This window comes from Hyposmocoma kahamanoa, unplaced genomic scaffold, assembly GCF_003589595.1.
Source record: "Hyposmocoma kahamanoa isolate Upper Pololo Valley unplaced genomic scaffold, ASM358959v1 102, whole genome shotgun sequence".
Taxonomy (NCBI): domain Eukaryota; kingdom Metazoa; phylum Arthropoda; class Insecta; order Lepidoptera; family Cosmopterigidae; genus Hyposmocoma; species Hyposmocoma kahamanoa.
In genome coordinates this window covers 16650350-16678331 of record NW_020653337.1, presented here as the reverse complement: position 1 = coordinate 16678331, position 27982 = coordinate 16650350, and the positions used below count along the sequence as shown (strand labels likewise).

At 34.8% G+C, this 27982-nt stretch overlaps 1 protein-coding gene across 1 annotated transcript; it reads left to right on the top strand.

The window, feature by feature from the left end:
• The first annotated feature begins 4427 nt into the window (after positions 1 to 4427).
• Positions 4428 to 10437, top strand: LOC113235344. Its single transcript, XM_026471026.1, has 2 exons — positions 4428 to 4585; positions 6207 to 10437. The coding sequence occupies exon 2, from the start codon at positions 6213 to 6215 to the stop codon at positions 6714 to 6716; it is 504 nt and encodes a 167-aa protein (XP_026326811.1). The 5' UTR covers positions 4428 to 4585; positions 6207 to 6212; the 3' UTR covers positions 6717 to 10437.
• Positions 10438 to 27982: the final 17545 nt, after the last annotated feature.

Sequence of the window (27982 nt, the reverse complement as noted above, 5' to 3'; positions counted from 1 at the left end):
CAATTGACCATGTGTTAAACGTGACAGATGCTTCAGCTGTACCAAGCACAAATCCGGTCGTGTATGGAACACTGCCGCTACTTATGGGATGCCTCTGCTAACTACCAACTGGCCACCTAGGATTCAATCGACAAGCATGCCAAGAGGCTCGTAGGTAACTCAGGATTAGTAGAGGCGAAGCTGCAGAGCCTGCTTATAGGTATTCTACAAGATATATCATGGAGAGTGTGTGATGAAATTGCATAATTTGGTTCCGCCTCCCCCTTTCCATCACGGGGGACTAGACATGGCATGTGGTTCCACCCCTATGTTGTAGATATTTCCAGGATTCGCAGGATTCGGACGAAGCAATTCGTTTCCAAATTTATATGGCGAGCGGCTAGGGATTGGAATTCCCTTCCTGCGGACTTGTGCCCCGAACGCTATAACTTGGACCTTTTCAAGGCGAGAGTGAATATGCATTGTATAGGTGAGCATGCTACATCGTCGACCTTATCGTCACTTTCCATCAGGTGAGATGAAGGTCAAATGTGCACTTATTTCTTTATAAAAAAATAAAAAATATAGCCAATATTGTCCACGGAGATTTGATTGTAATTCAGTTGCCTACATACATTTGACGTGTTTACGAGTAAACATTCCATTTAGGGCGAGTGAACCTATCCTGTAATCGTATAAAATACCAAATATATTAATTATGTACGTTTTATGATTACACGCGCATCAAAGTCACGTTCCATACGTGATAAAGATACGATGCATGCATTTGAGTGAACTGGAACTATTAAGCAATCTTTAATTTTTAACTACCTAATTACCTCGCACTCTTTTAATTATTGCACATTTTTGTACTCTAATCCAATGTCACATTTAATATAGAGCTAGACATAATAAAATATTTTAAAAATGTACTTTTTCGTTTTAACCATTTCTTAGTATAATAAGAAGTAAAATGTAAAATAAATTGTGGTTTTGTTATAATTTTAGTGTTTTAACTACAATCGCTGTTTATGACTTTTGTTGTTATCTTTCACGTTTTGTGCCTTTCTCCTTCTTCCTTTAGTGTAATAAAGCCACATCGGAAACTGACAACTTTTCAGGAGAAAAGTTTAAATATTCTACGAGCGACATTGGTCGATAACTTTTTCATTCTTAAATAAGAGAGATTTAAATGAATATTATGATATTTGACGACCATGATATTTATATGTAATATATAAATATACTACTAATACTCCACTACTTTGTTATAATCTATATAGTAATCTGACAGTCATGTCAGATCGAAGGTTTTTGTGTTCGATCTTCGTATTAATAATTTGTTTCATATAGTTCGTATATGCTATTTTTAAAACTTCCTTGTGATAAAAGGAAATTTGATGTATGATCAATGTGGCTTAATTTTACCCAGGGTACGAACATTTTACTTGATGAGTGGTACCAAGCCACCAAAATTAGTGTGATAATTTTCAAAAATCAGTACCTTTTATCTGTGGCGTGGGAAGTTTAACAACTTATAACTAATTTATTTTAACTATAACTAATCATTCAGAGTTCGTTTTTTTTAAACAACAAAATGTTACAAATGTTACATGTTACAAAATTTTAATGTATTCTAATTGTTGTTGATGATTTTTGCATGTTAACTTATAATTTGCTACAATGTATAATATAATTAGTAATTTTACATGCGAACAAATGACATAATATTGCAATACCCAACAGGGTGTATGTACGTAACAATGACTATTTTTAAGATCGTATTACACAAATTGTACATGCTAGCAATAAGATAAATAAATAAATAAATAAACATCATTATGTCTATAACTGCGTGTAGTTTTTGATTTTGTTTATTTTTTAAATATACTATCATTTATTAAAATGATTTTAATTATAACTTTTTTACACATTGTTCATTTTAATTCTTCACTTTTATACAATAATACATATACAATATACGAGTATTTACCTTATGAGAGTAGAGGAAAAACAAATAACCGAAGCTACATGGGATTATCCATGATAATATGATTCATGATTCGGTATAATGTCATCATTTGGATTGTATTCGTTAAATAAAAATCAAAACGAAATGTCTAAATAAGAATTAATTAATTGTACTTTTTTTAAACAACTGAGTATTTCTGATGAATAATATGTTTACCACGATTGTAAAATGGCTTGAAATTTCGATAAGTTTTTTGCTAAAAAGATGGGACAAAGAAATAGAACTAAGTATATCAGTATTTATGAAATTCGTTCATAGTACACTGTACGAATTTCCTTCCCTTTGTACACGTACCACTAAAAACCGACCTTACTTGGATGGAGTTTCTAGAAAGCCCGATGGACTATGTTTCATACTTATAAAAGATAATTATTTTATTCCTTTTTCAATTTACGCTGATGTTACATAGATTTTCTTTGTTGTCTCTTTGTACATACATACGTTATTGCCAATAAAGCAGAAAAGAACGAGGGCAAGCCCATGATACGGACTGAGTCATTTGGCTGACCCCGGGGAATCTGTTTTGTCGCGACGATAAATATTTTGGCGCCTCTTCAATGATCAAAAATCCCGCTAGACCTAACAAAATCCAGACAACTGGGTTAAATACAATCTTAGATAATTTACCATTGGCAAAAGCAAAATCGAATACGGTACGTAGAAATTTAATAATCACTCGGGTGAATCGTTATTCGACGGCAAGTGAAACTTTGTCAACGAGTTAAAATTTATCGCGTATTTAATAATGGACACTTTATAAAATTTATTATTTTTCATGATGTTATAAATTTTTTAATAGTAGATACATTTGGTAAAAACCTTTAAGTTACTTACACACTTTTGCAATTTTTTGATGGTTGAAATAACAACTTGTTGGCATTTTTTTGTGTAACAGGTGTGCTGTGTGTGACCAATCAATAAAAACATATTTTGTTCTGCAATTTATGAAGATTATAAAAAAAAAATATACATGTATGTTCCGAATTGTAGGGTATGGTTTTCTCTCTTTGCTCTCTACTTGTTTTGTTATGTTTCATTTTTACATTTTGTTGTATTCAAAAATAATAATATTTTCTATTTTATTAGGTAAATGGAATTACAGCGCAATAATTTTCATTTTTTAACTTATTGTAGTTGCAGTTGGCTCAAAAACAAACCAGCTGCATCCTGCAAACATCTACATATCCACTACCATAATTCAGTATTTTATATGTATTTCAAAAAGTTCTTTATCATAATTTATTTGTAAGTCAATGATCATAATACTAAAAATTGTACTTGGTGAATGGTACGTCGAGCGTTGACACTTTGACATTTAAATTCAACTCTATGCTCCTTGGAATAAAAACTATCCAAATTGTCAAGCTTTACGTGCTCTTGGCTGTATTAGTTCTGATTAAGAAATAAATAAAGTTTTGTATGGAACATTCTTCAATAATTTCAAACCTTAAATCATGCAAAAAAAAATTGAGTTAGACCGTATTTAACAGGGACAGTGAGATATAATGATGAGTAAAGTTAGAATGAGTAATATAATTTCTTTATAAAATTGCATGGGGTAGACTAGGCATTAATTAAAGATCATTATTTATTACCTTATATTAAATGAAAAAGTTACTGGATGTTTTCAAAATTTCTCACTTGCCTCAGGGAATTGATCCACTAATGTAAAAACATTTTTTGCTGCTTCCTTTTTCGACAGAGAAGCTTAAGGGTTTCCTTTAGGGAAAAGGCTCGTTCCCAACTCTTAAAAATTTTACTTCAGGGCCCTGATTTTAATTCAAATTGGAATCGACCCGATCGGGCAGCCCATCCGCAATATTATACGCCTCGACTCGGATAAGACGTAGTTTCCGATCGGGAGAGGCAATCAAAATCAAGCTGGAGGAATGCACGATTCAGGCAACGTCTTCAACATTACTTAGTCATTTATAATGTGTAGGTGGTAACGTTAGAAGATGTACAAGAAATTAAAATACAACATGCTTGGTTCTCATGGGCAAATTTACTAGGGCTATGTAGAAATCGTCATACAAGTCAATTGTGTTACGTATATACATTACGTATTTATGTACTCATGTATTTATTAGGCACATTAAGTAGGCACATGTTTGTGTGTATACCCATACGTGCGAGTGACATTGGGCAAATATGCAAATCTCGATCTACGTACATAAATGAAAGAAACGTATGTCACGTCACCTCGTGTAAGTTTGTGTGTCAACAAAGCCATAATTTGGTTTGTAATAAATACCTTAAGTGCACTGCGATACATTGCTTTTCAGTGGCGCATGTATAGGTACAGTCAGACAAAGGAAGGATCTAGATAATTAGTCGTGGACAAAAATAGTCGTCGCAGTCGGGCCCTGGGCCAGGTGACGTCAGCGTCCCAGGGCCGGCGGCGGGGCAAGACGGGCCCCGCGCCAGTGTCGCGCGCGCCGTCAGCCGGGCCGCACGCCAACCGCCACACGTTCGAGCACCACCCAGCGCCAGCCGCAGACGTAGACGCCAGCCGCCGCACCCGCCCCCGCCACTCCGCTCCCAGCCCGGACACCCTCAGACACACGCGCACTGGTAAATACCTATTCTTCTACTAGCTGCCAAACGCACTAAGTGCATATACTTACATAGGTGTTGAAAGCTATTGTCTAACTGCAGCGATGCACCGCGACGACTGACGCTGATTTCACTTCTGCAGCTGCACTAGTGAAGAAGCGATTCACATCGTCTCACACTTCTCCTATAACCATCAACATAATAATTTTGAATTTAAACGTTTTTTTTTTTCATTAATAACAGTTTTAGGTATTTTCTTATATTGGTTCATAGTGGGGCAACCTTGGCGCATCGTGCAATGCAGCGGGGACCTTGCAAGTCACGCGTCACGGTAACCTCGGCTCACGCCGTACTCTTCCGATACAACGATATCGCCCTACACAACAATTACGTTGCCAGTTTCTGCCATGTTACACTATCCATTGCTTCTCGGACTTTAAAAACACGCACCATTGCTTCATACAAGAGGCGCAATCTCTATCAAACAATGTCAAATGTCATTAATTACTGAATACTGGGACTTGTTGATAGACACGCTGTGGAACGAACACAAACAGCTGACTGCCTCGACGACGTATTTCTTTTTTTCGGAGATAAAAAACATGACGCAGTCATTCAAGGACGGTCGCCAACTATCGAGTGGTATTTCCCGTTGAACGGCGCTATGGAGTGTCACAGAAATGACGCGCAAACGATTATCGCTAGATAGTTGGTCAAAGTAGAAATGAGCAGGCAATTTGTGGCGTACATATTTACTGGTCGATGAAGTAATATTGTGGTTTCAATGCGTAGCAAATGTGAGCAAAGGGCCTCGCCGTTTCCCCGGTTATCGCGCTGGAAAAACACGCCATACTTTATCGCAATATGTTCACTATCAGCATAATACGAGTACTGCACCGAAGAAAACGTAAAACACGTTACAATGTCCTCGGTCGAATTCAAGTTGATCCAGTTTTAATTAGTTAATCAAAGTAACTGTAGGAAGAATACGGCCACGAATTGAAAGTATAATTTTGTTTCGTGAACCAGTAAACCCCTTTCTTCACACGCAAAACTTGTCTTTTAGTTTAACTGGATAATTCAAAATGTTCTCTCATGCATTCGATGTTGTTTCCCGTATGCAATTTGATTGATTAAACGTTATGTTTAATACCACTTTAGTATACTTACATTACATAGGTACCTAGTGACATAAACAGCTAAAAGTGTCAACCAACGATGGCTAAAATAAAAGATGGTAATACAATTTGTTAAATAAATACGCGATAGAGCTAACGTGATTTGTTATTGTTTTGAGGAAAAGCTATAGATAAAATGGCCGCTCGACACTGTATGAGGCTCGGTACGTCACTTATCTGACTTTAGGACGTATAATTTACATAATCAACTCGAGGCAAAGAGGTTAACCTCAAGATCGTCTTTAGACACACTTTTTTCACCTCGCGAACGGCATTGGTTGGTATAAAACCGGTAGTGGTTACCCTTCGCCGAACACTCCATAGCTTATTTTAAATACACTTTAAACTCAAATTTTTAATTAATGACAGATTCCGTTCCGTCCACGTAAAAATATCGAAAAATCAGTTCTTAGATCTACTTAATTTTTTGTAATTTAATAATCAAAATAATATGTTTTCAGAAGGCAATGGTGAGAAAATACGAGAGAATGAGCGGCCGACAGTCATGGAGCGAAGAGGACATGGCGAAGGCTGTAGCCGCCGTGGTCTCAGGTAAGATGGGATACAAACTCGCCGCCAGGACCTTCCACATACCACGCTCTACTCTCCAGAGGAGAGCCAGCAAGATTCGCTACCAACTACAGGCTACAGAAGATCCTAAACCACTAATGGGGCATTACAGAAGAGTCTTCACAGAAAGCCAGGAAAAGGATCTTGTTGGCTACATAAAAAGTATGCAGAAGCACTTCATGGGTGTTTCTAGGCGTGACATAAGAGAGCTAGCTTTCCAGTATGCCGAAGATAACCGCCTGAATCACCCATTCGATGTGAACTCGCGAATGGCTGGCGAAGATTGGGTGAGGAACTTTTTAAAACGCAATCCTGAACTATTGGACAATCCGGAGAGGGATTTTGATATGGAACCGGTGAACTTTGATCAGTTTTACCATTTCATGTGCCAGCTGTCGTGATAACGTCTTGATTTAAAGGTGAATCTTATATGTATACCCTTAGCTGCTTTTTTAATGTTGACTTACGATAGGCGTGGATTGTCTATCGGAATCGGTAGACAAGGGGCTAACTCGACATATTCCTAAAAACTTTTAAATTGTTTGCCTTTTCAAATTTCATACAGGTTAAAAAAACAAGTTTGTTTAGTTTATGTAACCAATTTTTACAAAACATATTTGTAATCACGAGTAATGAGTTCTGTTTTAACCTGTTATAACTCATTTTGAGATCTTGCAACATCCACTCATTAAAAACCATAATAATTATGAGCTATTCGGATGCCTACGTTATTTTTAGCACGATATTTATTTAAATCCGAATATAGCTGCTAAGGTCACATACACTCCGCCACTAGTTAAGCTATACAAACTGTCACTTTTTTAACTGTAACTATGAACGCATTGTAAACGATATGAAGCACGATTTTTTACTAAGAATTATGACAGATTGTAACATCTTTAAGAGTAGTGTGCTGGACCGACAATGTGCAAATGTCGATTTTAGATAGATGAACAAAATATTTAACATAATATTTTAAAAGTGTAGGGAGCAAAGCTCGAACATTGTTTTTTTTTCTGATATTATGTACATACTTTAATTAGGTAATTACTTAATAAGAAAATTACTAAGTACTTATGTGTTAATGTAGTTACTGACTTACTGTGTTTATGTTAAAGTTTTATTTCTGTTGTTAGTTAGAACGGTAAATGGACTTGCTAAAATTACGGGCTGTGATAAAAAAGAAAGGTATATTTATAACACATATCAGATTTATTTATTGCAACGAAATGGTTTATAAAAAAAAGATTAATTATAGCACAAATTTACTTATTTTTGTTATTGAAAGTAGTTACCTCATGAAATCGGTTATTTCTTCATTGGACATATTAATGGTTCCACTTAATTCAATGTAATTCCAATGACAATTAGTTATAGTACTTAATCACGATGTCAATAGCGTACATTCAAAACAGCATTAAAGCTAGTTGCTTTAGTAAAATTGCGCCTGCCTACTGTTTTGAACTTTTTGGCCATTTATATAAAACAATCAATAGAAAAATTGCCCGCAAGTATCTTGTATATGCGTCGAAACACTTAATGATGACCTACTTAATAATTTAGTACAATATACACCTACATTCAATTTGCGTATAGTACAAAGTTGAATCATTAGTAGAAATTCCAATGATCCCCAGAACGTTTCTAGTGACGTCATTGAGAAGGCGCGCGATTACGTGAAATAAAAGGAAAATAATTTTGTTACTATTATGTAATATGGTACCAAGTGTTGTGATAACGGGTTATTAGTGGTGATTGGTTATTTTAGGAAGCGTTAAGCGGGAAAAGGGAATATAGATGTCTTAAATTTCGACCCAATTTGATGATTACAATCTCATATTTTCAGTTAGTCCATAAAATATGCATTATAGGTTATAGCGAATTAAAAAAATTTACTGCAAATAAAGAATTGCGGTATAAGCTAAATAAATTATTAAAAGTGATCTAGTTCCATTGAGGCCACTTCGAAATTGCTTACGTACTTATTTTACAATTAAGTACTTACTCTGCAGAATGATATTACAATGTCTTGGATGTTATATATATTGACACTTAATAATAAATTAATTACTCGAAGTCTCGTTCTTTTTTGTAACGCGTATGTTGACTGTGGGACTTCGTGACTAAACAATATAGAATGATTTCGTATAGGAGTTTTGTACCTTTTACTATGCGTGAAGTTATTCTTATTTACGAATGTACGTTGTACGGGCTACGCCTGAGTTTCCTGAGAAAAAAAAATGTTAAAACTGGGTAGATGTTGTGTGTAATATCTGAGAATGGCCGACTTTATATGTATGCCCTGTTTGTATTTGCATCTTAGATCAGACCAAATAAACCAAATTTGTTGGTCCCTAAAGAGGTCCAAATACAATAAGATCTTTTAGCACATTTAAACTAGTTTACATAAGATCCCTAAAAATCTGAACAATTCGGTTGGGTATCTCCTCTTTCTTTAGAATTCTGTTAAAATGTGATTTACTGCTCGTATATGGGGTGCAACAAATACTAGTGAAATCTCATGAGCATGACCTAACAAGTTCTTTTTTGTGATATCATGTCGTGTATCTGGTGGTAAGAACCACACCTACCTATAGCAGTTGCAATGCTACTATGAGTTTTAATCACAATAATATACAAAGTAGACAAGTTTCATATGCCTTTAATTTCACCGGCACCCTATGGTGGAAGTACATCTTTGGACGAACACTCGCAAGGAGCTCTACCGCCACAACGCGGGTTACGAGTGCTAATGTTATAGAACAACTTTCCCTTTAGAACCCATACCAAAGTCTGTCAAATTTGTCATCTTTCCATATAAGGAAAATCGACAGGCGGGGTTCCATTTGATTAATAATTTAGAGAAATCCCTGTACTGTGTGCATCGAAATTATTTTCGGGGCACTATTGCGACCAGACCAGAAACAACTAAAAGAAACTGGTTATAAGTCCTACCGATAATGGAACTCGGGATTTCATAGGGAGATCATCAATTTTGTCATAAATGTTCTACTATATGATAGCTGGAGTCATGAAATTTCACTCGTACTTTTTTTTGCACCTGTATTAAATGTTTTTCGAAGTGACCCGCGTGTCTAATAAATACAATTCAAGTTAAGCTTGGGATTAATATATTTTTCTAATAGATATCTGCACACTGACTGTCGTATGAAACATTTTTATTATCGTATTAACATATGAGCGAGCTTAGATTGAAAGTTTTTTGTAAATACGAAAAACTTGCTTAGCTCGCCATATTTGATTAGTCGAAATTAAAGTTTGTTTTATAAATTTCAGCTTTAGTAGTTACATTTCAAAGGCGAATATTGCCCAGTAGTCGTCGTGTACACCTACTTATGAATATATCTTATTGATTAAACGAGCTTAAAATGTAAAGAGCTGATCCGAAGTCGTTGCTGAAAAACATACCTAATGCTCGTACGATAGTCAGCACGTAGAGACGATAATACATTTGTAAAATGAAGTACTGTACTATTATCTGAAGATCAAGTTTCGAAATCCTTCAAGTTTTACGGAAACAGACGTATGCAATTGAGAAACTCTGACCCCGAAAAACGTTACTTAATATAAACCTTACATTTTACTACTAAGGTAAAACTTTTAATTGTACGGTTGACTTATTTTTGTTTTTAACCGACTTCCGAAAAAGGAGAAGGTTCTCAATTTAACTGTATATATTTTTTGTATGTATGTTATAACTCTTTCATGAGCCGATTTTGACTATTCTTTTTTGTTGGTAAGAAGATACCTCTATGGTGGTTCCATTTATATTTAAATATAATATTTCACCTCTAAGGGTGGCAAACTAATGAATGACTTTTGAAGTCGGTTTTTTTAGTACTCTGTACTGAGATTATTATCTGATAAGCTATGTACAGGTATTCAAAGTCTCTATTTAATTGTAACCAATTACCAACCTTATATCTTAAAGCCTCAGGTAAACTTTTCATTGCAGTGGTTTTTAAATTTGCAAGAAATCTATAATGTCAATTAATGCATTACATATATATATAATATGTAATGTATTAATATACATTACATCAAAAGTTTGTGGAATTACATTTATTTGCCAAGTTTTATTGAAATTGGTTAACAGAAAGTGAAAAATAATAAACCACAGTCATCCCCTAATTTGCCACCCTCAGAGGTGAAATATATGTATTTCAAATTTGTATGGAACCACTACTGAAGTACCCCCTTTCCAACAAAAAAGAATCATCGAAATCGAACGAATGTCTACTTTTTTGGGAGTCGGTAAAAAATACGTCAATAACACAATTGTCGACTTCCGCAAAACTTGATTAGCTCCGAATCTTGAAGTTTTCAAATGTAATCTTACTTAAATTTTCTCGTTACCTGATTAAGTTTTGATCTCCTAAGATAGTTAATAAATTTTATCCTATTTATTTAGAAGAGGAAGAAATATTTACTGTTGGAATTACGAAATTTTACCTTTTTAAAACAATATGCCAAATTAAGTTTATTGGAAAATTAATTTTTAATCTTTTAAGTACTTAATGATAAATTTAATTCGGTTTAATAAATTTTTTGAAAAATGTATGCTTCTTGTTTTATTTCACATCAATCCATGTTGAAAGTTCTAGTCTTCGATACTTTGATTCACTAACCAACCAGTGATGGCGTGATAGGGTAGAGTGGTACAGTCAAGAGCACGTCAAGCTTGATACTTTGTACTTTGGACCGATCTTATCGTAAACGGCATAGAGTTGGATTTAAATCTCAAGTGTCAAGCTTGACATCCTATTTACTATGTACACATTTACCTACTTACATTTACCTGTACATTCATTATTGCTTAAATTTATTTTTATTATATGTATATTATGTTTATTTTTAATTTTGCACTCAATTTTGTTTGAGGTATTATTGCATTAAATCTTGTAAAGTATGATCCATGTTGGTCGAAATAAATTACTTAGGTATTATATTGTTATTAAATGTTTTTGACGATCTCAGTAGCCCAACGGCTTATATTGTGGGCGCTGTATGATTAGGTCCCGGGTTCGATTACCGGTAGGACCAAATTGTGAAATCAAGTTTCAGGATTGATTCTTGTCTGGGTGTTCTGGAAAGTGCTCCAGAGTGAATTCCGTCGCTCTGGTACACATAGTACAGGGAATTTCCTAGCTTTTGACTGGCACATTATATTGTTCGCACTGGTATTAAAATGAGGAAAAGCCTATGTCCATAGATTGACGACGATGATGGCCACGTTGGTAGCCCAACTGCTTACTCTATAAACGCTGGATGAGTTTTTTATACAGGTTTGAGTGTTCTAGATAATGACCCAGAGTGAATCCCATTGCACTGGTACTCATAGTATAGGGAATTCTCTAGTTGGAAATCAAGTAATTGATACGGCTGTCTGACACGTTTTTTAGGCGCCCAATGAAGTAGTGACTCTACCATGACTTAATGGCAACAATTCTCGTTAGCGATAGCGTAAAACGCTACACAATTTAGTACAGCTAATTGCAAAGAGCGTTCCAAGCGGTCGCTTTAAGAAGGAACATTAGCATACACATATTTTACCTACTAAACACGCAATACTGTAAATCAACTTGTAGAAATCAATTTTATTATCAAAACGTAGAGTTAAAGCGTCCTTTTTAAACTGAAGTAAACGTGTACATTAAAACATAATAAAGTGACAATGGCAACCGGCAACCGTGGGACCATGACCTGGTGTGAGGAAAGTAACACAATCATGTTATCGTTGCGATGGTACATAATAATGCTTGCCATCGTGGTGAAAGGATAGTTAATTATGTATACTATAAGGTACATAAGGATACTTATTTATATGTGTAACTTAGTGTATATATACTGATGCTGTTTATTATGATTCATTATAATGCCTACTTAGGTATCGTCGCTTAGCAAACAACACCGCTAGCAGTAGAGCTCCTTCCGAAAGAATTCGTCCAGGAAAGTACTGCCACTTTACCTATTTCTGCCGCCAAACAGTAATGTCAGCATTACTGTATTCCGGTTTTAAAGAGTAAGGGTGCTGGTGAAATTACATTCACATGGGACTTGTCAACTTATGACTCACGGTGACGGGCTCTGAGCGGCACTGCAACTGTCTTGGACAGGCGTGTAGCTTACCATCAGGCGCACGACTTGTTCGTTACGTCACTTGATATTATAGAAAAAAATAATTTCATAGGAGCGTGAAAAACCTGTAAATATTATTGTATAAAATATTTTTGTAAAAAAAATTTTTACCTAATATTTGTAATAGGTTAATTAACGTGGGTATTCATAAAATTAGTATTATGGTATTTTATTATAAATTTTATAAGTTTAAGTGAGCAACCTTAATTACAAATTGGATTAATTGAATTCAATATAAACCAAAATATTGATATATAAGTATTGATGTATAGAATAAATATCCGTTTCACTCAACGAAACTATCATAATTTATTAATTCTTTTAAACTTTTGAAATGGTAAATTGCTAATTGTGTACTGTGCAATTAAAGTTGAAAAGGAAGAAAGTGACATAACTTGTAATGCGTGCGATGATGATAAAATATATATTTAATAAAGTCAACAAAATTCGAAAACCTCGTATCAAACATTAATGTGAACTTTTGAGTAGGCGCAAAAAATAAAATTACTGGAAATAATTGTATAACAATCTATGATTAGATGTACCTTTATTTTATAACTATAAGAAGGTGTATAAATTATATTTTAAGCTTAATTGCCCGTCACTACGCGTGAATGTAAAAAAAGGATCTCGACAAGAAATGGAGTTACGAAGTTTCCAAATTTAGCACACGATATATCTTGGTATTTAGTGATATATATAATAATACCAAGCTCTTTCTTCAGAATTCGGTTACAGTGTGATCTACTGCTCGTAATACAGGGTGCAAAAAATACTGGTGAAATCTCATGACCTAACGAGTATTTTTTTTCTGATCAAGTCACGCATCTGGCTGTAAGAATCACGCCGAATTTCACTAGCACACCTTAAAACCGGAATGCAGCATTGCTCACATGATTATTTAGCGGCAGAAATAGGTTAAGGTATTTCCCTGTACGAACTCACACAAATAGAAAAACACAATAACAAACTAAAATAATAATAATACTGTAATTTTAAATACATGCCGAATTGTCAGAAAGTTCTATCTAGCAGATAGAAGATGAAATGGATTCTCATCACGACACATCCTTAACATATACTTAACGTATTGTGTTTATTTGATTTCGGTATGTGAACGTGGTTAAAAACTAGCCAACAGGCAGAGAAAAGATATAGATAATAATAATAATAAATATTGATTTGCTTTAACGATAATGTACGTAACTGGATACAAGATAATTCATAATCAATTATAAAATTAACAGTATGCATGGAAATAAAGTACGGAGGTTAAGTTTTTTTTTTTTTGCACGTGTTAATCATTATTCCACATACACTGTCGCCTTCGGCCATTTAAAAAGACATTATAAGTGACCTAAAAAGAGTAAAAGTAAGGCTAGCTGGGGTTGCGTTGCATATAGCGAGGGAGTAGGTACGGAAGTAGCGTGCGGAAGTTACCTGCGCTTAGCGTTTCCGCGCGGTGACTGCGGTGAAGGGGCAGGGAAGGACCGTAATGACTGTTAGTGGCAGAGAATGGGTTGAAAATACGATTTGATTTACTTTTTTAAATTATTTATAACGTGTTTATAACATACATTTATTGCCTTCGTGGCCGAACGGTTGCCTTTCTCTTGTGAGTTTAGGTGTAATTTGTAGTTGTCTATTTGTGTCCATGGCACCCGCGATACAGAGTTTCCCTAGCGTTGTTTATAATAAGTCAAAAACCATAAAACGGTGTCGCATAAACCTATTACATATTTTTCTGTGCACCGCTTGCATATCATATCGTCAGTAATAAACACAAAAAAGAGAGTAAGAAGATATTCCAGCCCCTCCGACCCGACCAACATTCGACAACTTGCATGATTCGTTTATTGTGGAAGTGTGAAGATAAAATTGTCATAAATATTAAACGGTATGTTTAATTTTTCAAGAGATAACATTATTTGATCCTCAAAGATTGATCTCTTGTAAATGTGCACTTTTTTAAATAAACGATATTTTTTTATGTTTGATATATAATATTAATTGTTCCGTCTGTATTAGTCGATCTACGGATAAATTGTAAATGAACTGCGTTGAAGATAACACTATCATTATATTTAAGCACACGAAATTAATATTTGGTATTCCAAATAATATTTGATCCTTTTTTTTATTATTCGTCTTTCCTTTAATAACTGATTACATCTTTTAATATTGATCTCTTAATAAATCTTGGTTGCTCAATTGCGCCCTCCATTCAGTAGGTTAAGTTAGGTATGTATATGAAAAATGAATTATATTATAAACAATATATTATTATTGTACACTAATATAATCAACATTTACTTAAATTACAAAAATAATCTTCTCATTTGTCTTAGTTTTGAGGCCCAACATAAAACTATCAAATTTATACAAACATTTTTTGCGTAACTCAGAACAGATTAAAATATATATTGATTTAGTTTATTTTATATCACGGAGAAAAGGGGATCAATCATTAGTATATATAGTTACATTTTCTAGTAACTTTAGTGTGAAATAAGTTAGGATTATGTTTTTATTTTCAAACATTAATCTTTATAGTAAGGTAAATATTATTATAATTATTATATAGTAGTATTCTTAATCAACTATGTTACACTTCGTGCTTGGTTTTCACAGTTGATTAAGGAGGTATCGTTTTAACTTTTTTTTAACTTAGCGATGTATAAATGCAAATTACACTTTGCAAGGTTCACGAAGTACCTACGAGTAGAATAACATAGAATAATTATAAATAAATAATAATAATATAAATAATAAATAACGCACACACTCAACATAGCCCCGCACTAGGGAAACCCTGTGTCGCGGGTGCCATGGACACACATATAGACAACCACAAATTACACCCAAACTCACGAGAGAAATAATTGTAGGCCATACAACTATTTCTCTCGGCCCGGGAATCGAACCTGGGACCTCTGCGTGGCAGTCCGGCATGGTAACCATTCGGCCACGGAGGCAGTTATTAATTTCTTATTATCAATGTCACAATACTGGCATGCTCATCTACCACGCAATGGTTCCGAGTTCGATTCCCGGACCGGGAGAAATATTTGAATGGCCTACATTTATTTCTCTCATGAGTTTGAGTGTAATTTCTGGTTGTCTATGTGTGTCCATGGCACCCGCGATACAGGGTTTCCCTAGTGCGGGACTATGACTGTGTACGTTATTATTAGATTTTATTATTGTAAAACAAAATATTGTTCAAAACTAAGATGTTCAATAAAAATGTGTAATTACAATTTCTTCGATACAAGTTCCAAATACTACTGAGCTTATATATACAACAATAAAATAATAAAAAATAAAAAGTACATGTAAACAAGTACATACTTTTGACAAACAACGTCGTTGGCAGGTACTTTTACAAAGTATTTCAAAGAAGCCTTGAGGTGATATTTTCCTTGACTCGTGTTTATTCGTTTTACAAATAAAATTACAAATAACTGATGGCAATTTGCTGCGAGATGAAAGCAAACACATTGCTTGAAAGGTTCCAAGGAAAGCTCGTATTCTAAGTTAACTGTTATTGCGAAGCGAGAAAAATTCCCGTAATTTTGCCTTCCAGATAATTTAATTTTCAGGTTCAAACAAATATTGTCTATTATATATATATATATATATATATATATACTAACTATTTCCTATTACCGTTGTTCTAAAGACACCAATAGATATTGTTGGTTGTTACTGAATAGAATATTCTAGCCTTTACACGATGCAACATAAAGGCCTAACATATTTCAGCTGGTGGCGTTCTCTTCTTTTTATGATTTTTTTTATTAAAAAATTTATGCTCATTTGACTTTCATCTCACCTGATACAAAGTAGCATGTACACCTAAATAATGCCTACTCACTCTCGCATTGAAAAAGCCTTACTTATGATATTAAGTGTCGGGACGAACAAGTCATGCGCCTGGTGGTAAGCGACATTCCTACCCGTGGCAGTAGCAATGCCACTGAGTGCTTTGAATTACAAATGTCTGAGGGGCACTGCCACTACGCCCGTCACCTTGACAAACTCTTTCACAAGGAGCTCTACAGGTACGAAACTCAACAAATTACTTTAGCAAACGATTTAAAGTCCCTTTTTTGTAATGTAAATGTAAATTTACTCTTGGTATCGGTACTTCAGTTTATTAATAATGTTAGGTAACTACTCCAAAACAATGTTCAAACCCTATTGTAGCAATCTGTATTGTTGAAGGTATTTTGTTAAACCTTAGGATGTGAAAAACCAAATTGTTACCCGTACATAACCAAGTTACATTACCGGCACTGGGAGAGGAAAAAATATTCAACAGGAATATTTGTTTCCCTTACAAAACCAATATGGCCGCCCTATATGCTTGTCACTAGTTCATCATTGAATATACCACTATATAAATACGATCGTAACTACATCACGGACACCATTTTCAGTATTAAACGCTCTACTTTAAAAATGTGCAATTTGAAACTGGTATGCTGAACGTCATTTCCATAAGTCGTTGTTGAAAATTTGAATTGTAAACATATTGTAAACAAATATTTAAAAAACCTTTTTCTTCGATGACAACCAATGTTATCGATAGATAGATAGATAGATAGCGTACTAGATGCGGCGTTCCATACACACGCTGTGTTTGATGTGCGGTGAAGACGCTATACATCATTTAGTTGGTTGTCAAGTGAGTAAAGTGTTCTGTGATTGTCAAACATTCAAGATGGCGGACGCGGATGCGGTCTTGTTTGGAAATTAATTTACATCGTTCTGTTGCTCACATTTCGCCATTTGACTAATTGTATGAACATAAATTTAAACTTTAATATTATTTATATTGATTCGATAAGTAATGTGTGGTTTTTGATTAATTTGTACATTATAACATTTGATAGTCGCGAAACAGTATACAAAATTTCATACTATCCATCTCATTTTGCAAGCATGTAATGACGCATGTTAAAACAAGACAAAACATAAATCATAGATTAATAAGCAACTGGGTGTTCTGACTACACAATAACACAATATGTGTAATATGATTATAACGGTTACTAAGGTTACTATATACATTTCAAAAATATAGAAAAGACTGAGCTCAACGATATCTATGTACTTGATTAGGCTAGACCATGCGGTCTAAAGATCTTTGCCTTTCCGCAAGAAAACGTACATAACATATTTCAGCAACTCGACTTTTTTACCTTATAATTCATTTGATTTTTTCCTGTAAATAGTAAGCGGAAGGCCACTGGGCCAAAGCAAAATGATTTGTATTGTGCAACTAGTAGCGATTTTGTCGACTTTGCGTTAATTCCCCAACTATGGATAGATATCATTGGTAAACACTCAATATTATCTGCCTACCTAGCTCATTCCCAATAGGTATAGACTGTCATGTCTGCCCACTGTACTGTGTCGATATTCTTTGACAAAATTCAACACTAAAACCATCACTAGATAATTAGTGTTTTGTTTGGAACATTTAGTTGCGGTAAATATGTTCTTGTCTATAGATGGATTCGAGAGTCGTTGATGCTAATAATATTTTATGTACTAATGCAAAATGGCTCGTATTATGTGTCCAGGAGAATATGCATATACATAATATATTTCGAAATATTCAATGAACAGCAACTCTACCAACGAAATGACGTCCGGTGGGATCTATGTTCTAGCGTAACTCTACTATGAGTTTTCGATATCAAGAGCCGATACAGACCGTATAAATTGTGCAACGCCCACAAGAGGAGCATGAAAAACGATAGTTATTAGATTATATATTATTATATTAGATAGTTATTATTATATTAGATTAGTATACAAAGTGATAACTTTGTATACAAATATTTAAAGCGGTCGCAAGCAACTATCGACAACGTAAACTTGTTGTGGGGGTACAGAGCTTTACCGTTTTATTGTTGAGTGAGTGGTGTATGTTTTCCGCTTTACTCTGTTTAAGTTTTACATAACACGACCGTCTGGAGCCCTATCGACATTGCAGAGGAATTGTTAATAAATTTTCTTTAGCGTGTAAGCACGACATGAAAATTAATATCTCTTAATTTGACTGCTTTTTTTATTTAAAAAAGAAAAGATATTGTTTAAGTACATATGGTAAAATTGCGGCGCCCTAACAGGGTCATGTTGATACTACTTTAGCTTTAAGATCATTTGTAACACATGAAAGCAATAAATACTTTGACTTTGACTTTGACTTTAAACAATAAATAATTTGGCATCTCTAGGTATAATAATAAAAAATATTTGGAACAAATACAAGATTTCGTCCACAGTGAAGTTTCTGTGTATTGCGAATGCATATTGAGACTTGAAGTAATCCATAGCTTGACTTCCAACTTCTTCTAAAAAAAATATTTACTGGGGTTAGAAGTAACGACTGAAAACAGTCACCAAATCCCCTTCTTTCATGATATAACTAGTACTAAGCTCTTCCATTTATATTTTTTTCTACTCCTGTACTTTAATCTATCAATTAAAATTCTTACATCATATCATAAAGGCGCACTTTTCAGTTCTGAACCAAAATTCTATTGTCTATGGTACTTGCCACTCAGCTAAAAAAATTCATTAAAGTTCTGTACTCATTACAGTCACAGAACTGAAATGAGTTTCAAAAAAAGAACGTCGTATTTTTGCTAATTAAAATATCAATTAGGACGCTACTCAAACGAAATAGAAATTCTATCTGTTTGGTTTTTTTTTTGTAGCGTTTCTTTGGCTTTCGTCTATAAATATATGAAGAGACTGTATGGTGGAACCTTCGCCTACTCTAATAAATGGGTTAAAATTTATTTAGGTAATAAAAATTGCGTTTGTTGTCATGGATTGTCAACAAAATATACATTAAATATTGGTTCTGTTTCATAACTTTATATACTCGTACAAAATGTATTGTATGCAGTCGTTACATAATGAGGTACCTATTACTTTGGCCACTCGGCTTAAAAACCTCATTATGCAATGGTTGCATAAAATAGTATTAATGGTATGACATAATAAATAAATATTAGATAACATTATATTCGTCGCTCTGATCCCAAAGTATAAAAAGCGCTTGTGGTACATGCATTTTGATTATAGTATAGGCGCAAAGAAAAAACTTCCAGATTTGCTACACACGTAATAACGTAAAATGTGCGCTGATTTACATATAAATCACTATTTAATTCATAGCATAGAACCACTGGAGGATGGGCAGAGATTCAATTACTAACATGACATGGTTTGATTGTTTTAAGGAGCGTATGATGGAGGCTACCTGTCTTGTTGGAAAGACACGGGTAGGCAACATAGCATGGGGCAGTGCTACCTTTGTATAAATCAGACTTTATGTTTATATTTATTTACATTATGTGTAGCCTGTGGATGAATTACTCCCAAGGAGCGTACAAGGCCCTGCGCACTCAGTACAACAATGCCTTCAGGGGACTGATGGGGCTGCCACGCTACTGCAGCGCGTCAGGTATGTTAGCGGAGGTTGAGGTTGATAGTTTCTCAGCTATCATCCGAAAGAGCATCGCTTCTCTAATCTATCGTGTGCGTGGCAGCCCCAACAGCCTCCTGCAGACGGTCGCGGCGAGATTGGACGTGGACAGTGCGATTATGCGACACTGGACCAGCGTCCATCTCGCCAAAGACGTTAGGTTAAGTTACAATAATAATATTTTTATAAGGCACTAACATAGGATTAAGCAAATTGTTACTAACACTTATATGGATGCAAGTCCGAAATAAATGATTTTTATTTATTTTATTTTATATTAACTGTTCGTCTTTAGATCTTGATTTTATCGCAAATAATAGTAGAAGCTTTAAAGACAAAAGAATGTTTAAGGATAAAAGTACCGCAACAAGACTGCTAGGAAATTAGTTTTGTTTTATAGAAAGACGTGTACAGGCGGTTGTACATCAAGCTACACATTGACGGATTTTTTGTTCCGTTGCACTGGAGGCGATATTCGAACAAAAGTATGTAGCTTAACTGTACAACTCACAGACATATATCTAAAAAGACGCTGTAAGTGCCTACTTCAAATCAATTCACTCTTTTAAATTCGCACTTTAAAAAAATTCTACAGAATATTTTACGCGTGTCTGATAAAATGTCAAAAGTTCACAAATTACCCTTATTCTCCTTTACACTACCTGCCTACAAAATATTTTCCCTGCCATAAATACTTTATGTTTCATAGTTTATATAAACCACACATACACTCTTCTCACTTATTTCATACCCACACACACCTCCAAGCAAAATATACGTTCATCTAAAGTTATTATACAACCACACAACTCCTCTCCTTACTCTCACATATACATTTCTCAATGTTTCTCTTCTTTCTAGTTACCTTGTCCACGTTTTATAGCTTATGTAATAACTTATTCACCTATACAGTCAATATTATAACTACATACCTTACATTCTAACTCCATGTCGATTCTCTATTCTGAGTTACTTCTTTTTATGCCGGCTCACCTTAGGACCTGGCAGAACCATCAGCGTCATAACTCGACTGAATTGCGGCATAATGCTGAGGCAGGCCCTTTTTACTGACACAGCACACTCAATTCTATACCTGACACAACATAATACCCCAGACCTTACCCGCATACCTAGACTAGCCTTTTTCTTTATGATTACCATTGTACCGATGTCATAAGCTCGTTTGTAATGTACCGTGATTCAGCAAATAAATGAGTTATCTATACCTATATTATTATAAAAAAATTTTTTACGTTGTATTCTTCTAGAATCCATCTTTCCATAGACTATCCCATAAATTACTCCTTCCTTTGATATGCGATCTTGGCAGACGGAGCGTTTCCGTTTCTAGCAGATCACATTTTGGTTCCTGATCATCCATCATCGAGTTGAAAATCATGATGCTTAGTCTCACTGTGCTAATTGTTCAGTACTCCAGTACCGACTTTGGAGACATGGTCTTTAACTGATCTAAATCTGCGAAGTCTTACCATTTCGAGCTCTAGACCTGGACTTACTCTCGACACCTTACCTGTCTACCCGATGTCTGATTCCTCAATTTCACCACACTAAACAAGCTCTTAAACTTTACACTCTTCCTACCCGGACTGTGTACTTCACCTTCATCGTGCGAATGTGGAGCGGCTACATGCATGTGGCGCACCACAGAAGCAACTGAAGCCGATAATAAAAGTCCACCTTCAAGTATAACTTTTTTTTAATAACATCAAACAACAAGTCGTGCGCTTGATGGTAAGTTACACGCCTGTCCATAACAGTTGCAGTGCCACTCAGAGCTTGAAATCGCAAAAAATTTAGGGGCACTGCCACTGCACCCGACACTCTGAGATATAATTTGACAAGTCCCATGTGCCTGTAATTTCACCAGCACCCTTACCCTTCAGAACTGGAACACGGTAATGCTGACATTACTACTTGACGGTAGAAAGAGGTAAGGTGGCAGTACTTCCCTGGACGAACTCTTTCACAAGGAGCTCTAGCTACTGCTACTAAATAACAAACTTGCTCCTGTACCTACTGCTGCATTATTCCCGCTGTCTCGCCATCAACTTCTCGATAACAACCTCGCTGCCTTTCAGTCCTGCACCTTTGTCCTCGGTCTCCAACTCTCGAGGACAGAAGCCTCCAAGTCCGTGCCTCCATCTTTTCCTATCACCTACTTACTACATTACTCATCCCAGTCTACTACACTCTAACACTTTCACATTCTTATTTTATAAATAAACGTATTTGCTTTGTAATTCTAAACTCCTTTAATTTCATAGTTCTTTATCCCTTCAAAATGTCGTAACGCGACAAATTAATTCGCTCCACATACACAACACAAAATATATCTCAAAACTTACTGACACTAAAATGTACGAATCGTACGTGTCGAATCTTTTTAAAAGCGAAAAAAAAATAGAACTCATATAACCTCAGTACAGAATACTAAAAAAACGACCTCAAAAGTTCGTGGAGTTACATCTATTTGCCAAGTTTTATTGGAATTGGTTATCCGAAAGTACGCAAACCGGATTCATCTCCTTTTTGCCACACTTGGAGGTGGAATATTTTCTTCAAATTTAAATGGTACCAATACTGAGAACGAACACTATTTCCAACAAAAAAAAGCATCATCAAATAGGTTCACAAATCTATTATAAGTTGTCGCATAACATACATACAAAAAAAAATGCAGTCGATCTGAGAACGAAAAAGTATTAGTGGTATCAATGATCTTATATATTGGTACCATACTGGTACACATTCATTAAAACACAAGAGTTCACGTCTTTTAAAATTCCCCCATAAGGCACCTTTACATTTGATTGACACATTCTCGTATTATACTATATATCTATTCACAGTTGCCGCCTTCAGAGAAAAAAAAATTAAAGCAATACTCAAAGAGTGTAATTTCCAATATTTTAACGTTCTAGTTCGCTGTGTGGAAAAAAAACCATAAATCGCATTCCGTTCCATTCCACGTGAGCTGAAAACGTTCGGGGAAATCAATTTGATGTCGCGGCGGTGCCAAAGCGAGAACTTTCGTCGGGTTTTTGGTATCATACCGGTCGCAGAAATGGTTTTGGCACGTTCGACCGACTCGTAACGTACTTATAGATTCATCGACTTGCCCCTTTATAGACTGCAGCTCTAGCATGCATTAAATTTTTATAACGCTCGAAGAACAAAGCCTGATCATGATGTTATGCCTGATATACGTAGAATAAAATTGTGCTTTGCTGGTCAGTTTTAGAGGATTATTTTGCTACTGTCGACTCAGTACAATTTAAGAACTTGAAGTATTTTAAGGCATTTTGCACTTTATATGATGTTCTTGAGTAAAGGACCTTCAATAGAGTAAGTTGTCTCTATGCCTCTGGTGCACCTTTTTTGGTTTTGTACTAATTCTTAAAAAAATCGGTAAAGTAAAGAAATTTACGTATTCTTATAGTATATTATGTCAAATTATTAATTTATGTATTGATGTTAGTACTCGTATAAATACATCCACCCTCTAAGACGTCTAGCTAGCCTCAACACACACATACACACACACATGCACGCACGCACGCACGTACGCATTCACGCTCTCTTTCTCTTACATACACACACACTTTTTATTATTATTTTTATTTATTAAGTACGTATGTATATATTTTTATTTAGTATGGTGCCAAGCACAAGACATGGAGTCTACTTAATTTGGGCACCAGTCTCCCGTTAAGTTCTCACTTGATTTTTCGGTTTTCAGTTTAAAAAAAGTATCATTTAAAAACCCGTTTTCGGAAAAATAATTGTTTTTTTTTAGTTTATAACTTTTTTATCCATGCACATAACACAGTTTGCTAGTGGACTACTCTATTCATAAAAGCACTTTTGACGTATTAATGTTAATTAATTATACGTATCTACGTGTAGGTCAATATTCTTAAACACGAGCACAAAGATTGAATGGCCCAAAGCGTGCTCCAACGCAAACGTTAATACAGTTATACGTTTCTAATGCAAATACAAATTCCTGTAACACAAATACAGGAAAAGGAGCCATTACTTTAGTTAGGAAGCAATCCAATTATATCAGCGAGCACTGTCAAAGGAACCTGGAGCAATGAACACAGACTCGCTGCAAACATGTCCTAGAGTTGTAAGCGTACCATTGGAGCTAATTGTCAGTGGATGATACTAGTTACCAAAAACTAATAAGTCACAATTACATCGTTGTGTTGCAATTACCGTAAAATAAACCTGGCGCGATAAAGCACAAAGTTGTAGGCATACTGTTCGTAACATTTACTGTGTGGTAATTATATCGACGCGTACTGTCAAAACAACCTGAAGTTATAGCACACAAAGTTACAGGCATACTATTGCAGCTAGGAATGGTCAGTATAATACTAGTTACAGTAGAGCTCCTTGTGAAAGAGTTCGTCCAGGGAAGTAGTGCAACTTTAGCTACTTTTGCAGTCAAGCAGTAGCTGGTGAAACTATAAGCACATGAGACTTGTCTATTTTGTGTGAGACATAATATATACATAACTTTACGGGTGACGGTTTCCATTCACATCTTTGCGATTTAAAGCTCTGAGTGGCACTGCAACTGTTATAGATAGGCGTGTAGCTTACCATCAGGCGCACGACTTGTTCGTCCCGTCACATGGTATTATAAAAAAGCTAGTATAGCTAAGCTAGCCTCAAGCAATAGATCACAAAGTTACGCACATACTATTATAGCTAGGTAATATAGGATTATATAATAGTAGCTGCTAATATCTACTAAGCCAGAATTGTATTATCGCATACTATCAAAGGAGCCTGGAGCAACAGAGCATAAAGGGATACAATTTCAGCTAGGTATGCTCGTATAATACTGGTTACTAATAGCTGGTAAATTGCAATTATATTGTCGTGTTCTATCAAAGGAGCCTAAAGCAATAGAGCACAAAGTTGCATGCGTACCTAATAGAGTATGAGTGTATAATACTAGTTACTAACAGCTACTATGTTGCAATTATATCATCGCATGTTGCCAAAGAAGTCTGGAGTAGAAGCATTACGGTTACGGTCTGACAACCTCTGCAAAAATGCACTAGAGTTGCATTGTGCAGTTATGAACGTATAAAAGCCAGCAGTAATATACTCTCCGCCACACATCAAGTTATACAAAGTGTCACTTTTTATAAACTCTCATAAGAATCCAACATCGTATGATCAAAACTATTGATTATTTACCTCCGTGTTGTGACTGTCAATGAACTTGTACGATGTATTTTCAAACTTTCAATGAAATTGATCTAATGCTTTTTATCTTTTTTGACGCAATGTACAATTTTGAAGTAAAGAATTTGAATTTAACTCAATTTAAATTAAATAATTTAATTTAAATTTAATAGCAGTAGAGCTACTTGTGAAAGAGTTCGTCCAGGTTAGTACTACCACCTTACCTATTTCGGCCACCAAGCAGTAATGTCAGCATAACTGTGTTCCGGTTTTGAAGGCACATGGGACTTGTCAACTATATAAATATCTCAGGGTGACGGGTGCAGTGGCAGTGCTCCTCAGATCTTTGCGATTTAAAGCTCTGAGTGGCACAGCAACTGTTATGGACAGGCGTGTAGCTTACCATCAGGCGCACGACTTGTTCGTCCCGTCACTTAATATTATAAAAAAACTCTCAGGTCACTGTATCACAGTACCAAGACGATTGGATTGTGAAGACCTTATTATATAAATCAATTACTATATCGACGCAACTACATGATGTAATCATAAAACGGAAACAAAAAGAAATCACACAAGATACGCTCTGTCACTGTTAAACATGTTTTGAATATTTTTAAGAAACGCTAGTATCGTATATTAGTAAATTAAAAAGTAACAACTCTAATCGTCTGTTTCCGCTCCAGTGTACAATTTGAAGTGCACTGTGCGCTAACAAGACTGCTTTATTTGCAGTGAGTCTTTGACTTACTCGGAGCAACTTGCTTCGTTTCAAAGCCATCAGCCAAATAGTTCTCCCGTATCGACTGGAATCAAATACACGACTATGCAATTCAGGTTTGTCTGTAAAGACATAATAATAATCATCAAACACCAAAATACGAGGCATACAGATGCTAACGCTATGTTCGTAAAAATACGAACTTTAGTACAGAAAGAAAACAAGAACATAAAAAATAACACGAAGAATAACATACCGAATTCTTAAGTTATTGCCATTATTACACATGTGAAATGAAACTATTTTTTCGGATCTAAATAGTCGTGTACGTTCGTCGCGTTTGGGTTCGAAACATTGATTTGGTTAAAAAACAAATATACGCGATTTAGACACGAAAAAGTGTTTCATACCAAGAATAATATTTAATTTTTATATAATTCGTCAAATATCGTCAAGTGCATTCATCAATTAGCCATTGTAGGCTAATGGTTTGACTTAGCGCATCTCAAGAACAAGTACTAGCTTCGTAGCCGAGCTTCCATCTCTGTCATCTTTTTTGAAATTTATATGCGAAATTTCATTTAAAATTTACTATGAGCTTTTCGGTGAAGGAAAGCATCGATAAATAAACCTGCACACACCTGCAAAGCAATTTGATGATTTGTATAAAGTTCCCATTCCGCGGTAGACCCGCGTGGTAACTACAGCTCCAAGCCAAGACTATACCTCCAATGAACACTACGCCAACTTAATTTTTGGACCTGTTCTGTTTTTATTTTGTTTTTGTCACTTCATGTTTTTTTTCGAATTTTGTTTTTTGTTTCTTTTTTTTTTCAACAAAATTCGGGGAGCATGACATTAGTAAATAATTGTGGCTTACGAGTATATTACAAAAATAACAGAAAATGACCAAAAACTAAAGTTGGCGCAGTGTTCATTTGAAGTATCGATATACATAGGCTAACTATTATTATTATTACAATTGTTATGTTTATTTTTGTTGAATATCATGATGTTTTTACTACTGTTCAATTATTTTGTGAAAATACACCACTATCGATTTCTTAGGTTTTCGCAATTCTTACACATAGGAAATGAAACTATTTTTCCGGATTTAAATCGCGTATATTTGTTTTTTCAAACAAACCAACGATTCGGGCCCTTTACAGGTGCCATGGTCACGGATGACTCGTAATATTCCAGTAAAATAGTTTCATTTTCTAAATACACCACTAGTTTGTTATTATTATCGACACAGAAGTCAAAATTAAAACCCACGTTGCGGCAACTGACGCTCGCTGGTTCGAGTCCAGTTGGATCGATGAAATGTTTGTTCGATCTTTGTGTTAAAAATGTTATTGCTATTATTCATCAAACATGTTCTCTTACAAATTTAAAATTTTAAAGATAGATGACGCTTCAATAAAAAAATGCTCGAAGACGAATTAGAACTGTGTGTCAATGGTAAATAATGAGTTTATATGAGAAATATTCTTGTCTTCTTCTATGAGGAACTAAATTATGTCATTATCTACAACTACAAGATCGAACACCTTTATTATGCCATTATTGTAATGGTATGTAGGTACTCGAAAATCATCAATATGTTTACACATTATAACAGACCGGTATACAAGGCTATAAATATTATAAATAGATCACCTTGTTTGTATAGGTAACTATTACTTCTTGTTCTCTAAAGTAAATGCACCATCTTAGACGATGACGTGGCGGTATTAAAATCCGTGTCGGCAAATTTTATCAGATTAAATTTGGTAGTAACAATATATATGTTTTTATTTTAATGTTAGATCGAATGCAGGCAAATGCTTGACTTTTTAGAACTCTACGTAAAGTTAGTTTAGCGGAAAAATTAACAGTAAATTAGGGTTAGTGTAATTTTAAAAAGTCTAAATTAAACATAGAAAAAATTTAAAATTAAATCATTCATTTTTGTATCAGTGACTAATTAGCAAGGAGATTTGTTGTAAATTACTCCAAATTTTGTTATTTGTACTTGTTTAAATGAGATCCAAGAACAGGGTATGTTA

Bases quoted from the DNA above. Each gene is read 5' to 3' on its own strand.
- LOC113235344 (XM_026471026.1), top strand. From the start codon at position 6,213: ATGGTGAGAAAATACGAGAGAATGAGCGGCCGACAGTCATGGAGCGAA.